This window comes from Oreochromis aureus, linkage group 1, assembly GCF_013358895.1.
Source record: "Oreochromis aureus strain Israel breed Guangdong linkage group 1, ZZ_aureus, whole genome shotgun sequence".
In the NCBI taxonomy this organism is placed as follows: domain Eukaryota; kingdom Metazoa; phylum Chordata; class Actinopteri; order Cichliformes; family Cichlidae; genus Oreochromis; species Oreochromis aureus.
The window spans coordinates 23,199,565-23,218,236 of record NC_052942.1 but is presented as its reverse complement, the minus strand read 5'-3'; the positions used below and the strand labels follow the sequence as shown (position 1 = coordinate 23,218,236).

Sequence of the window (18,672 nt, the reverse complement as noted above, 5' to 3'; positions counted from 1 at the left end):
AATTTAGAATTGCCAATTAACCCAGTGTATCTCAAAATAGGGGTCAGGTTCTCCTGGAAGGACAAAGCCACTTCAGCTAAAAGAATGAATGACCAGTAATGCTGGTCATTCATGGTAATGCTGCGAGTTTAAGTTGAACTAATGATTCATGTATAAACACAATTTGCAGGTGAGATTGTGCTTTTACTTTAGTTTGATTCTTTAACATTAAATGCTTCCCCTTGTTAATGATTAATGAAGACAATGGGCTGCAGGGGCTTGAGGTGTGGAAACAACACAACTGATCTGATGCGATGCTTTGTAGGAAAAAAAAAACCAGAGTGCAAAAATGTAAACAATGCTGCAAACCAACATTATAATAAATTCAATGTTTATTTCCACATTCTTATCCAGGTTTCGTCACGGTCACGGTCTGTACATCTGTTAATCCAGTAACAGAGGATGGCGTCCCCCAAAGTGCCATCCAGTCAGAATGCATTGATATCACAACTAGCATGTTGTCATTAGCAGTTTAGCTCATTCATTTGGCCTTGATCAGAAAGACTTCTTTTGTAAACATGGACATTGAGAGAAAATCCTGATAGAATATAGAAAGGCCAACATCTTGAAACATTTTTCGATTAAACTGTAAAAAACAGGCAGGCATAAACAAACAGTAGAACACAAGCTCATTTTGAACCATTCTATGACAAGTGCAGTTTCACGACATGCAGTGTTTTTACCTAATCCACACTGAGAGAGCGCTGCTGCCAAAGAACAGCGCCGCGTCAGAGTCCACAGAACTTCCTTTCAACTAGTAAGTGAAGTTTTCTGCGCCATCACCGCGCTGTAGGACAAACAGGGTCACAGCAATTTAAAAGAGCAACCTCTGAGAATACCCAGTATTCATATTCTGAGAGAAAGAGACGACACCTGAAGCCTTTGTTGACAACACTGATCTGCCCTTGGTAGAGTGTATAATGAGAAGGATGGCAGTGAGACCCTGTTGCTTTTTGTGCTGAACTAGGAAGAGAAAACATCTCTCAAAAAAAGACAAAAGTGTCTCTACTAAAAGTCCCAAAACTGCCTAAAACTGTTCTGTTTGCATGACAGGTCTAAAAATGATTCTTATGGACTGGGGTGCCGTATCCAGGCTCTGAGCCCTCTGAGTTAAACTGCCTGAGTAGCTGAACTGTTTGCTTTGAAGTCCGTTTAAAATTGAGGTCGCATTCTGCATAGTTTCAGTGAAAAGTGAATTAATTTCCTTTAATAAATAACATCTGTTGCATAGAGGTTTGATGCACTCCTAGAAAAAGCCTCTGAGGATAAAACCAAAACTCCCTTTAATTTTTTGTCTTCCTTTTTTGTTTTCTCTTCATTGAACCTGCTGGAACTAACAGCCAGGTGGGTTGCGGCTCGTCTAGGAGTGACTCAAACAGAACCGCTGCTCGTTCTTCTTTAAAGAGTACTTCTGAAACTGCTCATTTGACACTGTAAAATGTCTGCATCTGGATAAGCAAAGACAAGAAGAAGTGGAGGTAACAGGCAGGAAATTAAACAAGGGTTATCCAACCATGGCCTCTAATTTTAACATTTTGTATACCAACAAAACACCCCAAAACACTTTCACAAGAAAAAAAAAATAGAGATATATATATATATTCACATCATATTGCATAAATATGTGCTGGAATGAGGTTAATGAATCTCCTGGTATGGGCTGTATGTGCCGTGAAGTTAGCCCCAGTGCTCAGTAACAGATGAAGGAAACAAACAAAAAAAAAGTGTTTAGAACAATTTCCACTTGTCATGTGACTCCATAAAAGTGACTTGCAGATATAAAACATAATTTAAGTGGTACTGTTTACACATCTTGAAGGTACTGCAGCCTTACAAAGCGTGTGGATGCTACACAAATTGCACAAAGCAGAGGTTGCATTATCTATGTACGATTCCCCGTATGACGGTAAAAACTCACCTCCGTGTCGGAACGCGCTCATGAGGAAAACAAATGCATCTTTTAGGGCAGAATTCAAGTAATGCGACAAATTCTGAGGTCAACGGGTAACGTGTTGTGTACTGTTTCTTTGCAACCACTTACAGGAACATTTTAATAGAATATTCCTCAATGCAATGACCCCAAACATATAAGAGGTAACTAATGTATTTTACAGTACAATAACAGCAGCACAGACTTAATGAATTTACTTTTTTTTTTTTTTTTAAGAACCAGAGAAAACCTCTGTAACAGAAAGTCAAAATATAAATGACACTGGCAAAAATGTTCGGAGTGTAAAGACGCGAGAGTCGCATCTTGGCAAAGAGAATGTAAAAAGGTGGACTGCATGAGATGAGAGGAATGTAGCTCAACATTGGACACGTTCAATAGGACATTCATTCAAACTTTATGTCAGAATCCATAACGCTGCTTGTTTTTAAAATCACTTGTGAATGTGTGTGTCCTATTAAAGTGCCTGAATGATAAATACAAACATAACAATTTAAAGAAAAAACAAAAATGACCTGCATCCTCGGTAGTAGTGTACAGTACATATAGAGCTTTGGAAGCTTGGAGTTGGAACGCAGTAAGCCACAGGACAGAGGGCGCGACCACGGCGCCAGCTGAGGTAGTAGTTTGACTGAACACGAACTTCCCAGGGACCCACGGTAGCAGCTTGAAGAGAGAGGTGTAGCTACCTGGAAATCAGAGTCACTGGGCTGGCGGAGTGGACCAGAAAGGAGAGGGGACTGTGGCTACAAAGTCCCTTCTCCTGTCATTGAAGGTCCATGTGCAAATGATTCTTTTTTTTGTCCCCTCAAAGGAAGTGTAACTGCTCCTATGAGTATGAACTGTGTTAAATCTGCTAGTCCACTGACGCAACAGATAAAATCTCTTTACAACATGCTCTTATGTCATCATCATCCATACAATAAGAAACATTCTCATCCCTGTTCCCAAGGTTTTCTAGGCTGTTTAAAAAAAAGACGTTGAAGAAGTTTTTGTTGTATTTAACAAAGCAGCTTGTGTGCGAAGCTGTTCGACGCACATCGAGCTGGGAGGAAACCAGCTAGGAATGGTTCTCTGTGACCAAGGCAGCCTGATGGCGCAGTGCAGAGGTTAATGATGCTGCGAGAAGCCAACTGGTTTCTGCCCTCACCCGACTGGCCTGGACCCATTAGGGCAGCTTCATGAATAGACCATTATCAATGGAGGGGACGGGCATAGGGCAGGGAAACTGGAAGAGACTCATGTCTGCTGTGAGTGCAGCCATGGCGGCAGGATCGTGCTCTATCTGTGTCCTCAGAGCAGGGTCAATCTTCTCCAGCCGTCGCTTGATCCTCTTTGCCTCCCTCTCGCGGATCAGCCTGGCCTGCCTCTTCTCTGGTGTCTCGTTGGCCCTCTTTAATCGCATGGCCTCCCTGTCCCTCTGCAGCCTGCGTGCCCGCTGCTCCTCCGTTTCCTGCATCCTCTGCATGCGCTTGGCCTCGCGGTCCCGCAGCCGCCTCAGCTCCCTCTCCTCTTCCGTCTCACACGCCCGCTTGTTCTTCTTTGCCGTGCGCTCACGCTCCAGACGCTGCAGTCGGGCCTCCAACGGCTCGTTCTTCCGACGCAGAGCCCATTTTCGCATCGGTGACTGGGACGCCACTAGCTGCTGATAAGCCACGCAGCTGTTGCACACCAGCAGCACTCCGGCAGGATACACTGGCATAGGGCTCAGGATGTCAGGGATAGGAGGAAGGCCTGAAGAGGAGGAGTTGAGTGCATCAGGGATTGAGGCGAGGGATGGCCCTTCAGAGAGGAGACTATCGGGCAGTGAGGGAAATGCGGGTCCCTGGTCCGTGCACGGTCCTGATCCTGGCCCAGGGCCATGACATGGTCTAGGGCCTTGACACTGGCTTGAGATGTGGCCCTGTTCCTGGCAGGAACGTTGGGCTTGACATAGGTTGGGATTGGGGTTAGCTGCTTGGCATGGGCAAGGACCCTGACACGAACTGGGACTGGGGCCCGGTCCATGGCACGAGTCAGTGCAGGGACCCGGGCTGCTCATGGGGCTGCTCGAGAGGGACTGGGACATGGAACAGGCGTCCCTTCCCCCAGTCAAATCCATCCTAGTTGTGTCGAGGACTTCTTTAAGCTTCTCCCTACGACAGGATACATGAATCAGGTAAACATCCTTTTGTTTTAATGGTCTGGACTCTTCCAGGGAAGCATTAGATCCCTGATAGAAGGCTTGCTCCTGTCTAAATCGTTAATGTAGGGATCATAGAACCTTTCACTTGAGGTCTCCTAGACTAGATTTGTTTCCTGTTAAAAATAAACGTATTCATTTTATACTGCGTCTCAGTAAAATGCTTTTAGCTCTCTCGCCATCCCTATAAACTAACTTTCTTCTGAGTTTTGAACAGCTAGGTGGGGTTTCTGTGCACACAGCCAAAGTGTGCCTGAGATCACGATATCTGTGATATACTCTTCGCTTACGTTACACAGAGACAAGAGCAGGAGAAAAAAAAACGAAACTATCTGAAACCAAGTGTTCAGAGCAGTCTGAAATCCGAGATTTCACCCCACAGGGATTTTTTCCACCAGCCTGCAACAAAGGCTTCATACATCAGACTGACAGGCATTGTTTTTGCCTTGAATTTTTGTTAGCCTGGCCCGTATGGTCACATATTTTTAGGCAACAGTAAAATTTAGCTTCTGTCAAGCTGCAATGATTGACATGACTTGAAACCACTTTGCTGAAATGGGAAAAGATGACTCATTCCGTGTTAGTCGTTTCCCAAACTTTTTTGCTTCAGAGATGAATAAGGGCCATGTGTCGAATGAACTCTGGCTAGCTCTCTGGAGAGAAGCTTAACAGGCTGTTAACAGCCTCAGAGGAGGTGACTGTTCAGATGACACTGTGTGCCAGATGCTGGTTATGTTACTTTATTGTAGCTGGCTGGAACAACATGAAACAGCTTTTCCACGTACATCTAAGATACGCCTTTATTTGTCTCTCTTTAGAATAACAAGTATTTATGTTTTATTTTTCTAAACTTAGCAGCAAATGCTTCTGCCAACTGTAATGCTTCATGACTTTTCTCTTCTCTGCTTTTTATCACTTCACACTGCTTCTCCTTCTACTATGCGTCCTGACCTTGTCAGTGCTGTTTAAATTAGAAATGTAATGGTAGTTGCTAAGCAACACGCAAGTTTATTTCCATTAAATCTGTCATTGCAGTACTAATTTTATTCATCCCTCATGCTCTGCATTCTGTCTAATCCCACACTTGGAAAACCATTGCTCTTTCTCATTCTATTATAATGGATTAAAGAGAAAATGTGACTTCTTTTTACTCAATTTATATTTTCAAAGGTTCGACAAAAGAAAAGGTTTGCCTTTTCTTTTGTACCATGCAGTTTTTTGTTTCTACATCACACTCCTGCCAGAATCAATTTTTAGATACTAGAGAAATTAAAAGGCCTCATTTTAAATAGCTCATCCTTCTGAATCAGTGGTGTCTTCTCACCTTGTCATAAAGGGACCAATTATGAGATATTGTTTTAAAATTTTTAAGATAAATCAAATAATTAAATAATAAGCACTAAATAAACACAGAAACTTCAGGGCCCTGTTAGTATAATTATATCACAACATCTATATTCAATCTGCATTTAAGACCTGAGATGAGAGCTACAGCAGAGATGAGCTGAACCTGTTAAAGTTGTTGGTGTCTGTGAAGCGTGCACCACAGACAGCGCAGTTGGAGAGGCGGTCCTCGGAGTGGATGAGAAGATGCCGTCCAAGTGAGCCGGGCGAACTCAGGGCTCGCCCACACACTGGGCACACATAGCTCTTGGTGTTGCTCATCATAGTCGTGTGCTGTTACAAGACAGCAAACAGAGATGAGAAAAGCAGCAAACTTAAAAGATATGATAACTTTTTATTGCAGGCGATTCTCAGAATTTAGAAAAGGATTACCAAAAAACCCCCCAAAAAACAAACAATGTTTGCAAAAGAAAAAATAACAAAGGAAACATAAATTAAAAATATTATGAACTTGAAAAGTAAAATTATAATATTTAAATTCATGACTGCAACAACTACAGTTATAACTGATGCTGTGGTTGTTATGCATGGTAGTATAAATGCAAACAGCATACAGAGTTTATACAAAGTTTACATAAGAAAAAGGCTGGGAGACCACTCTAAACCAAATTTATTACGGCAATAACAATTACAGTTAATGCTCGTGGCACTATTCCCACAATCCATAAAAAGAAAACTATCCAGCTACATGACAAAGTAGACAGATTGCAGAGCAGATAGGCTGCTGCCACACGGTTTTGAAAGTTGCACTTCTTTTTTTGGTTCTGTACTAGATCGGGGAAGGTGAGACAATGTTATTCTCACCTGGTAGACATGGGAGATGAGCTTCTCTGGGCTGCTGAAATCCAGCGTGCAGAGAGGACAAACAAAGTTGTTGCTGTGCTCTCCCCCTTCCTCGCTCTCCTGAGGAAAGTCAAGAACCATTTAAACTCATTTCAGAAGCACATCTAACACTACATTCAAATGATTTTACACCTACATCAAAACATTTTACAGTAGTAAATCACAAATCTGAATTCTGAGTTATTTATTAAGTTAAAATTTCCAATTTGTATGATGGCAGTTAAAACGTAAGCACCGCACTAAAACGGGCCTTGTTTTGGTCTGAAGCATTTTCACAAGTGGATGAAGATGCGTTGAGTGTATGACTGAGCAAAATTCACACAAGTCCCGGTGACTCACTGACGGTGACATCACACTGTGTGCTGAGACAGATGTGACTCACAGAACATTTTCAAACAGAAGGTGCAGGCAGAAAACATATTGGCTGAACCTGGGGGTGTCTAATAACTCAAAGGGCACTTTTGAATAAAAATATTGGGCCAGACCTCTTCATCTTTGAATCCAGGTGTTCTCGAACCATTGCACAGGTCTATAAAATCAAACAGCCATATGGTCTGCCTTTACAAACATTTGTGAAAGAATGGTTTGCTCTCTGAATTCATGCGTGTTGCTGTAAAATGACGCCAGCGTTGCACGGACAAGTCAGTTCATGAAATTTCTTCCCTCACAAACAGTCACGATCAGCTGTAAGCGATATTATTGCAAAGTGGAAGCTTTTAGGAACCACAGCAACTCATCTGTGAATGTGGCAGATCATGTAAAGTTGCAGAGCAGTGCATAAAAGTCACCAACGCTCTGCTGACTCAGTAACTGCATGGGTTTCCATGGCTCTTGTAGGTGTACTGAGTAGGTAGCCCACTACTTTTTTTCTCCACTTTTACTATAGTAGTGATGTCTTTTAACTGATTATTTATCAGTTTCGCTTTTATATTTTCAAAGTAGTAAAACAAAAATGTCAAAAGTTGGCATTATTACGTTAATTGTTATTTTTCATACAATAGAAAGATTTTGGTGAGGAAGAAAAACTCTAAAAATGTCAAATATCAGTACTTCCTTTTCCGGTTACCTCAGGAGAAATATCTGCAATATTCTCTAGCACAGCACATTAGCTTTAAATTCACAGATGCATGAACCTAATTAAACATAATAAAACTGGAGCAGATGACAGGGTGGGCATCTAGATGCAAATTACGGTTCACATTGACTTGTTTTTCATGCACGGCTGATGGATGAGAGTTGATAAAGTCTTCCCACGCCTACCAACTCGTTTATAAACCACATATTTCATAATCAAACAGATGCAGGGCAGATACTTGTCTTCATTTTTTTTTTTAAATCTCTGTCGTGTTTTGTTTGTGTGTTTATTTCACACCACAACATTACCAGTATGGTTGCTTCTAGTGTAATGTATAAGTTGTGTTCAAACTAACTGATGATGTGCCAAGAAGTTGTTTTCAAAGAAGTACACAGTGAGAAATAAATAAAATCTTTTTCCAGTTATGAGAACCTTACCACAACCTTTGTGCGCGTTCCTTTTTGTATTTGTTAGAATGAAATAAAGATTATTGCTATTCAAAGCACCATCATAACAAACACTAGAATGAATGTGTCTAAATTAGCAGCCCTCTCACCTCTTTGACTCCTGCTCCTTGTAGGAGGCACTGCGTTCTCTTGGTGGTCATGTGGTCGTCAGCAGAGGTGTTGGAGGACGAGTCTTCGCCGTGGTTTTCAGGGTCACTATCGCTGTCTTCTATGGAGGCAAACACAGCCCTATCAATACGGACAGACAACAAAACACAGGGCAGGGCTTATTCTCACTAACACCCCTCATTCCAAGGGCATTCCTACAGAGTCCAACAGTCCTTCCCTGACCCCTTCCCTCCATCCTGTACCTGAGAAGCTATCCTGCCCTTGGACTTCCTGGGAGTTGTTGCTGCAGCATTCACTGTCCTCTGTGAATTCGTCTCTGCCATCCATGTTAATAGTGTGCTGGAGTCCTGTGATGGTTGAAGTGTGGAACGGCCCTGGAGATAGAAAGACAGTAGAAGGGCAGTCGGTAAGATTCTCGAAAAGTTGACTTTCTCACTTGTGGTACATGCAGAAAAAGCCAACAAGCTCTTTCAAACTAGGCTTCACGACAAGACTGGAATTGACCTTCTCATAGTCTTGAGACACAATCATAAGACCCGTCACGCCAGTATTAACAACAGGTTGGAAATGGACACCAACAGAAACTGTACTACAGGCTAAATCAGCACTCCATCCTGCTAAGACTGTGAGCTACGTTCAGTAGGGCTGGGCCTGTTTCCAGATAGACCCTTGTGGAACAAAGAAAAATTGTGAAAGCTGGTAGTTTTGGAACTCCAGTGGCGGGGGGCGGCTGCAAGATTTGCTAATCTTAGAAGCCCAACAGCAAAAGTGGATGAAGTGGGAAACATTGAATAAAGGGACAATCAACTGGAAACGCACTCAGGCACATCATGACTTCAATCAAAGTGAGCCTTTGTCAAGGCAGGTATACTTAGAGACACAACCAAGTGCTAATATCTCTGTCTATCAAGGCCAAAAGAGCAGCACCACTGCCACTCCAAGAACAATGACAAAAATACCTTCCATCACTGACCAGGAACAGACTTCTATAGAAAATGTTCTTTGATACAGGTCAACAGCTTATAATACCATCAGAAATAGTTGTTTCTGCCCAAAGACCAGATCTGGTACTTTGGTCCACCACTCTCCGTATTGTCTACTTTATAGAACTAAAAGTACCATGGGAAAAAGCTGTGATACACTCAGCTGAAATCGGATGCAGAGCATTGAGCCTGGATAGCAACAGTTTAGCATTCCATAGTTCAACTTATTAAACACTTGGAGATGCACAGCCAAACCCTATGCACCACCTTCAAGGTGATTCCAGGGATTGCTTAGCGCTGCAGTCACTGGCTGTGGATGAGGAGGAAAGACCCCAGCTGTGCCCCAAGATGTTAGGGACACACACCCAGATCTGATCAGCCTGTGGTGGACCTGCCCCGGTACAGGGTGTATTGTGAGCACAAAGCCACAACACCTGAAGATGCTGAGAAACACAAATGAGGACGTGTCCCTAACATATCCTGGACGTTGATAGAACATTAATCTTGTACAGAGGACAACTACTACCATCTGGTTCTATGCCTCGAAATCTTGGGCCATAATAGTGTGCCTTGATAATACTGCGGGTATACTTTTTGTGCAGTTAAATATTAAAAACCCATGACTGACAGTCACTGGCCTTCAGCCTGACTGTAGCTGTTGTTGGGAGGAGTTAAAAATGCCAACAAGGTGCCAAGGAAGCTAAAGAGGCACCTGAAATCCTGACATACCTTCAGAGAGAAATTGTCTCCACTTCAGCAGATGCTGGATCAGAACCAGAGACAACAAGACTGCCTGTTGGATTGTGTATGACAGAATCTGATAAAAAGAAATCCACAATTTCTCCAAATCAGATTATAGTGGAGTTTAGTGCAGCCTATAGTAAAGCACAATAAGAACTGAAGGCATTTTGCTCAAAAATACCTTCATCTGACTGCACAATCAGAAGAACTGATGATATTCCAAATGGGGCTTCTTTTATAGGTATACCTTGACATTTTGTCCTGCCTTGGGCACAAAAAGAAAACAATTCTGAGCAACTGTCTCTACCCATACATTGTACCTGGCATATGAAAGCTTTATCTCCATAGCAACTTCGTTACAGCATCTGCTTCTGTAGTGTATCACAAGAAGGTATAAATCTTTTAATAGAAGTGGTTTCACCTATAGCTGAAGGTCCATGGTTTGATCATACTTAATAAATGTGGATCACACCATCCAATAAAAATGCAAAAAATCTTGAGATTATTGCAGAACTATAACACGCTAATGAAAACAAAAACCTATAATCAGAGCAAAACAGATAGAAAGCTGTCCCAGAGAGTAAATGATTGAAACCATTCTACCTTTTTCTTAACACTCTGGGGGTGCGATCAGCTTGAGGAGAACTTCTTAGCAGATTCATCTGGTTTTATATGACCCATACAACAAGGATTGGGATTCATACAAAAGCAGCGAGACAAGCCCAGTTGCATATATGCACGCACATTTACTTCACTTGCATCCCAACCCCCACTTTTTTTACACACATATACACTCACAGATACATGCTAGCTGTTCCGACAGCCATGCTGCAGTCCCACGGGGGTAGCAGCCTGCACTGTTATCCTCCAGCTAACTGCCTAGCTGCTCCATTTCTCTCTCTCTCCTTCAGTACCACCCACACACTGAACAGCCTGGCTCGCCCTCTGTCCTCCCTGCTTATATATGGAGCTCTGACTACTTCTATATCTTTACCATCAGCTCTGAGGGGGAGGATAAAGCTTTGCACCATGACAGCCCATATGTAGCTCATTTCACTTGCCGCGATGCCACACTTTATTGTACACAGCGGCTCTTTTTGGCTGCAGGATGCGATGCAATCCCTTCACTTTTCTTCTTATTACACTGGACTCCGCAAACGTTCATTCAACTGCCAGCACTGCTCCTTTGGATGCAGTCTTGGTGAAAACTCCTCTGGCATTCACACATAGGAACATCACCACTTGAGATAGCGAAAATTAATGATAGCTTAAAATCCAATTTTCTTCCCTTGTGTGCTCCCTCTCCATTTACACAGATCAGAAGATGGGAGAGAGAGATCCTGACTTCAGTTACCTGAGACTGGCAGAAGTAATTACAGCATTCATCACAATCCTGAGGTACTGTGCACGGTGCACAGACACACACTTTCTCTTTTATTGTGTGTGTGTGCGTGAGCAAGACAGAAGTATAATCTTAAAGCTAGTCATTTGGCTACTTGTGAGAAGTTGGTATGTGAACACAGTTTGGGCACTTTTCCCACAGAAATCCAAGCATTCGTTAGAGTGGGTCCGAGTATTGAACTGTGAACTACTACAACAGGCTGGCTTCTCGGCGCATAGCCAATGATTGATGTGTGAGAGATACCCATCCCCCCAACGCTACGGTTCTGTCTGTACATCTGTCTCTCCTTGCTCCCCCCCGCCGCCACCATCACCACTACCCACCCTCCTCGCTCCCTCAGTCTCTAGCACTGCGATGTTATCTCTGAGTCTGTGTGTCTGTAGGCAGGAGGTGACGCAGTGTCTGACTGAATCCAGACAAAGAGACAAACTCATCAGCCAAGAGACACACACAAGAGGGAGAGGGCTGGTAGGGGGGGGGAGGCCGGGGGTGGTAGGGTGACGGAGGGGTAGCGCGCAAAACAAAACAGACAAAAGACAGAATGCCAAAACTCTACTCAAACACAGAGCAATGGGGGTCCTGTTGAATTCAAAGGCCCCTCCTTCTCCTTTTCAGCAGCCATCCCCTCCAAAAACGCACACATGCAGACACACAACACTGTCTGAATCTGCAGGAAGTACTGGGGCCCCCCCGTCTTACGTCCACAGACTTTCAGGAGAACACGGACGGTGGGCCAGATATCTGATCAGTTCTCACCCCGAATAACCACTGACCTAATATTGCAGAAAACGGATGGAGATGGAGTGATTAAACACTTTTCTTAACAAAAAATGTTCACAACTTAGTTTGCTCCTGACTAACACAACAAAAAGTGATCGCTCCATGTTTAGATTAGGATTTTGATTCAGCTACAAGACTAACAAACACCTTGTAGCCACACGAGACTCAAAGCTGGATTCATAACAGCCCCCCCACCCGAGAACTCAATTTCATAGTTGGATCAACAATACATATATAATGTGAAATATTCTGAAATAACACCTTATTTGTTATAATTAATACTAATAAAGGTTTTCAGAACTTCTACATTTAGGTACAGAAAAATGATGAAACCAAAGCCTCACATATACCGTTACACAAATATACTGTACTTCCTTGACAGGCATTCACTTGACACCACAAGGGTATGCACCACCACCTCAGAACAAAATACTTTTTATGTAATGCACTTTTTCTTGTGTATTGTTGTACATCAAACTTAACAGCTAGACAAACACCGCTGTTGTATCATTGTCTGGAATTCCCTGTGTGTGTGTGTGTGTGTGTGTGTGTGTGTGTGTGTGTGTGTGTGTGTGTGTGTGTGTGCGTGCGTGCGTGCGTACTACTGAGTGTGTGCATTTTTGCGTGTGTGAGCATGTGCATGTGTGTCAGCCCGCCTGCCTGTCAGACTGTCTCCCTGCCTGTCTGGTCTGTCAGTCTGTCTGGTCTGACCCACTCAAAGGGGACAGCTCTTTGAATGCAATTCATACCTCACAAGAAAAGACAGGTAAAACAAATCATGGTGAGGAAGAATGAAAGTTGGTGTACAAAAGGTGTCCTTCTGCACTCACACTCACACTCTCGTGTCATGGATCTGGGTAAAAATTAAAAAAAAAGATATTATACAACAGTCTCGGGGCCTCCTGAGGCCTTTCGCTCACTCTCAAAGGTGTTTCAGAGCAACAAATGAGCTCATTAGCTCACAGGGATGACTGCGGTCTGCAGCAAGTGTGAGATGTATTTCTCCAGCAGTTTGAACAAACTATCTTTAGAAAGGAGGGTTGCAGCATTCTTCAGTAGATTACACTGGGCAATCCCCTTCAGTGGAGAAAAACTAGCTTAAGATAAGAGGTCAGCAGGCTAAGCACTGACAGGAGCATCCTGGTAGAAGATGAGTCACCAACAAAATATCTACATTAGAGGGTCTCCCAAGAGCTCCTGAGATCTGCTTCAATAAATTTATCTTTGCTTTATAAAAATATGACACTATTTTAAAATAGAATTTGGTCAATAAATGTCAGCAATCCTTACTGTCAGCATGCATTACACTGTAAGCGACCAGTAAGCCCAAGGTCCCTTCTTTAAATGGAAGAAATTTTTATTTAGCTAAAATATCAAACAGATGAGCAGCAAACCATCACAAATAAACAACAGAAACCAGATGTTTGTTTATTCAGATGATTGCTTACCATTAAAAGAAAATCTTAATTAAAATCTTAAATTACTGTTTGGGATAGGAAACTAAGATGTTGAATAGAATTAGAAAGTAAGCATGAAAAGAGCTAGTGTAGCAGAAAAATATTAGATGTATCACTCAATAAAGGAAGGAGAAAGAGGGAAATAACAGAAACACTCTTGCATACAACGCAAGGGAAGTCTTGCTGCTTGTGTGCTCAGTAATGCTCTCCTGCAATCTTGTCCTAAATCTGAGCTGTCAGAGAAAACTGAATCAAGTGCACACATAGCTACTGTTTGTACAAGCTGAAACCTCTGTCCCTTCTGTTCATGGTTTAGTCATAGGTTTTGTTTTGTTTTTTAAAAATGCCTCATACTTTTTTTTAAATGAGCAGAAAACTGACAAAAATAACATCTCAAAACTGAACCCAGAAACATGGTTAGCCACAAGCCTTGATAATTAACTGAAAGATTCTTTCACACAACATTTCTAGTGAATATAAGCTTATCGGCCTTAAAGGAGAGATATTTATAAAAAATATTTTTAATCCTGTAATCAGCACCAACAAGTGATAGCGGCTACTTAAATTATTTTTTAAAAATGTACCAGGAGTGTGCTCTTTCACATATTATGTAACAGATTCAGTTATTTATCATTACATGCTGCAATAGTGTAGCTTGCATTATTATAAGCTTGTGTGCCTGTATGTGCGTGAGTACTTTGGTAGGTGTTTGTCTGTCTGTGGGTAGCCTGTTGTTGTGATTTGGCACTGTATAAATAAAATTGAACTAAAGTGAAAGACAGTGCCAACAACAGTACTAATCACAGATACAAAACTTTACAGATGAGATCTAAATGAAGCCGAGTTTGAGATTGTGTGTGGTGCGGCTCCCCGAGTACTAAGTATTTGCGTTAAAGTGTAGTAATGCCTTCTGATCACCAGACGAGGTTTTTCCTGGCTCAAAATTGGCCTTTTGGGGATGATGCCACATACAGGTAAGGCAAGAGTATTGGGTATCTTACATATCTTAGTTATTTTTAAACAACTGATAAATGAAAAAGCGAGTCAGGTTAAAGACTAAATTTAACCCTGCATAAAAATGGACTAATAGTTTTATCACTGTGTGGGTGGTTTTTCTGTGGTGTGGTGAACACTAAAATTATGCTGGAAAAACCTTGCAAGATGGTCACTATTGATTTTCTAGTCTGTTGAGTGCATCTGACCTGAGTTTGCTCTCACTGTATTTATGGCCCATTTTATGCCTGTTTCTTTTGTTTTCACATACCTGTAAATAATAACTGTGGTCAAATTAGACCTAAATCAGTTATTGTTAAAAACAAAAATGCTTAAAAACAAAAATATTAGGGCTAAGAAAAAAAAGAAAGAAAAAAAAGTGGGACCGCACTAAGATTGGATCAAAGTGGCTGCATCACCCGTCAACACGCTGGCATTAAGTATGCATGGTAGTTATTACTGCATTATTACCAAGCATGATAGAGTAGCTATTATTGGTTTCTACTTGTGATTCTGTGTGCGTCATCATGGTAAAATGTACCATAGAGATACCTCAAACTGAATTTCGAATATGCTGACAGTTGTTTGTATATCTGTCTGTGGGCAAATTTTGCCAGTGCAGTAATGTGACAAAAGCTGTGCGAGGTGCTGACATAAAACTTTACATATGTGTATTCTTCAGCGAAATAACGGTTAAGTCAGAAGATGGGTGTGGTCCAACTCATGAGTCCTGAATACTAGTACTAATGAGTCTAAATGTCAGTATACTGGCATGTGTCACAACTGGTGTGATCCCACTGCAAGATGGTCTCTAGTTATAGGGCTACTGAGTACTCATGGGCTGGATCACACAAGTCTACCAGCTTGGTGTCAACTACAAACCTGCCACATTTCATGGCTTTATCTGTTATTTTGGCAAAACCTGTTCCCAGTCATACAAATTTTGGCACATTCCAAAAAGGTTTTGGCCTTCAATATGAAGAAAAAGTCACCAGGACTGTAATATTTAAAATAAATATATAAATAAATAAACCCAAACCTCAATGCATGCACAAAAGCACCTGCCAAATTACTCAAAACTAATTCTGTGGTAGTTCCTGCAACAGTAGGTGTCCTGGGACTGCATTTTTAAACGATGATACACATGCATATCTTTGTGGACGATCTTCATAGAGTTAAAATACTCCCTAACCCCTTACCCTCACATTAAACATCACAATTAAAGTGCTAACCCAAACCTACCTCTACCTCAAAAAATAAAAAACTTTTGAACCCCAAACTGCCTTTTGTGGGACCCTAAATCGTGGTTCTTTAAAAGCTGTCTGGCAACACAAATATCATTAGTTACAATGTTTATATCCTACAAATATAGATAAAACAAACAAGCAACACACACACACACACACGGAGATATATAGAGAGAGAAAACTCACAATACTAGCCTCGTAGCTGGTAGTAATTCAGCGTGATCATGTCAACCGACCCAAGTATACACGGATAGCGCAAGTGTCATCATTAAAACTCGTGAAATAGTAAGAGAGACAATACCTGAAATACCTACAGTTAACTTTGAAGGGGTTGGTCTGTTTTCGCCTGGACATATTACTGCCCAAACCGGTAAAAAAAAAACTGAAAAAAAGAAGAAGAATATCCTAACCCCGGACGGTCCAAGTATGTTCCGGACAGAGGGAGCAGATGATGAAGAAAATAATAATATTAAAAAATCAAATCGTTTAGATCAGAAACTGGGTCGTTTTCGGAGATTAAAAAAATAAAAAAAATCGGGCACATTTAAGAGTCACATTCTTGCGGTCTTTTTTTGTGTGTCTCTTTTAAAAGCCCCTTCTTCAGCCGATTATCGGGTTAAGATGATGTCCAAGCCCGGACAGAGAGACTCCGAGCAGCTCCGAGCTGCTCCGATCCCGATCCGCTGGCACCCGCGCACAACTGCAGCGCAGCACGAGCTCAGCTGATATCTAAACGCAAAAGGAATGAAGCTAACGTCGAACAGCATTGTGGGATGTGTAGGGACGCAGGGGAGTTCAAGTGAAAGATACTATGCTGCATTCAGGTCGTGTGGGAGAAAAAAAACCCCGACCATGTTCAAATATCAATTTAAAGTAAGTAAGTAAATTGCTGTGGGCGGTTTTGACGAAGCAATGATTCCTATTTAACTTTATAAGCTCTGTAAGTACGTAACTATAACCTGACAATGACACCTCAACTAATAACTAATAAATATTCATCCAAGGACCACTCAGCACACCACATCCCCAATAAACACTAGCATAAGAACTCACCCGCGCGTCTGAAATCTACCGAAAATAAATAAATAAATAAAACATAAAAACAAACCCATAATCTGTGAGGACCTTGAGGGATTACTGTGTCAAATAATATTCTTAGGTTAAATAATTGTTCTAATCATATTCTTGTATTATGAATATTGTTATTAAATAGAAATGGGAAATTAATGTTCAAGCAATTATTTTGCACTTACACATTTGATAAGTCAGTTACACTTTTGAGTTAATGTTGCCATTAGACAAAGAGTACAAACACAACATACAACAGAAAGCTGCATCCTGTCACAGTGACAAAGTAAACTTTTTTCCTGCTGTATGGCCAAATGAAGAAACTGACAACATACAATATAAGTCTTTTATTTTACACAATGAAATTATGTGAGAGCGGTTGGTCAGATGGATGAAAAAGTATTGTGGCACAGTCAGACCGTCTGGTTTAAATAAAGATTAATGACAGATCTGAGTACATTTCTCAAAAAGTACTGAGGCTAAAAAAAATTGGAAAAGCCAACCTAAATAACTAACACTCATTCATTTTATTCCACTTTCCAATTCTGAGTCGCAGGTAGCCACAGTCCAGGGAGTGTGCTAGGGACCCATAGGAGAATTTTTGCAATAAATACATTCAATTTGACATTTTTAGATAAACAGGGATATATTTTTAAGCTTACCACCGAAGTGTATAGATAACCCTATAGGATAAAAGGTACTTTTATAGGCTAAATAAAATGATCATCCAGTCCTTCACTTTCCTTGACTCCTTATCTAATTTGAGATGGGAAGGGGGGCAGTTGTAGCCTATCTCAGTCATAGAGTCAGGGTATACCATGGACAAGCTGCCAATCTATCGCAGGGCTAACCCATAGAGACAACTATTCACACTCATATTCCCGCTTGCAGCTAATTTAAGATCACCAGTGAATCTAACTCCATGCATGTCTTTGACCTGTGGGAGGAAGTGAAGAGTTTTCAGAGAGAGAACCCCCCATACAGATGTGGAAAGAACATATAAAGTACATCCAGAAAGGCCCAGACTGAATTTGAACCAAGAACCTTCTTGCTGTGAGGTGACAGTCCTAATTCAAATAAATAAATAAAAAATACATGAACATTTACTTTTTAGAATAAACAAATATATTCATAATAAAACTCCAAGGACATACATCCACTGATTGGACACTGACAAAGCTGAGGGTATTTTTCTGTTGCAAAAGCCTTACAATTTCTGAGCCTCTCGCCCAGTTTGTGATACTTTTGTGCTCCCTCTAGCCATAATAGGAAGAAAAAGTAGTGCTACAATTGATCATGACACTTGTAATTTCATTATAAACGCTCTCTCTAACTGCATATCCTACAGTCAACACTAGATGTCGCTACAAACCGTTGGCCTGTCAATGTCATAACATTGCATGTAGTCGTCATCACTGACTGCCACGAGTAAACTGACCGCAGCACCACATTGACCGGGTGAAAATGTACTCTTCCGCACGCTCAAGCGAAAATATGCCATCTCAACAAAATAATCTCGTCAGGTCATGAAATCCCCTTTGTAAGGCAAGTGGCAGATGACACACATTCACACGCAAACAGCACGTCACGTTATGCACAATTATTTAGATATCCAGTCAGTGAGTACAACGGGATAACATCAGCTAGCTGGCTAATGATAACAAGCCTAACGTTAGCCCATTATAGTTACTGTGAGAACGATGGAAGCGAACAAGCCACACAGCAATTAGTAAATGATAAGAAAGGGTTGAGTACAGTCACCTACCTACATCTCCCATCATAATGAAGACATAATTCAACTATTACCCATGTTGTCCAGTGAACATATGAGGCAGGAGTCTCGAGTAAGGGGCACAGACTGTGATTTAGTCCTCCTGTACAGCTAACGTTACTGTACGCTGATGATAAACTTGAGCTCTTCTTTCGCGAACCCCT

At 41.5% G+C, this 18,672-nt stretch overlaps 1 protein-coding gene across 6 annotated transcripts; it reads right to left on the bottom strand.

Moving 5' to 3' along the window:
• Positions 1-359: 359 nt before the first annotated feature.
• LOC116334579 (zinc finger protein 821) lies at positions 360-18,668 on the bottom strand. Of its 6 annotated transcripts, none has more exons than XM_031758012.2 (6): positions 18,503-18,668; positions 8,309-8,440; positions 8,048-8,166; positions 6,378-6,476; positions 5,680-5,846; positions 360-4,122 (listed from the first exon to the last, which is right to left on the bottom strand). In XM_031758012.2, exons 1-6 carry the CDS (start codon positions 18,516-18,518, stop codon positions 3,156-3,158), a joined length of 1,500 nt encoding a protein of 499 aa, XP_031613872.1. In that variant the 5' UTR covers positions 18,519-18,668; the 3' UTR covers positions 360-3,155. The 6 variants fall into 6 exon arrangements, with proteins under 6 accessions (XP_031613872.1, XP_031613873.1, XP_039466671.1 ...); XM_031758013.2 differs by having other exon boundaries at positions 18,544-18,668; XM_039610737.1 differs by lacking the exon at positions 18,503-18,668 and adding an exon at positions 15,984-16,785 and having other exon boundaries at positions 8,048-8,163.
• Positions 18,669-18,672: the final 4 nt, after the last annotated feature.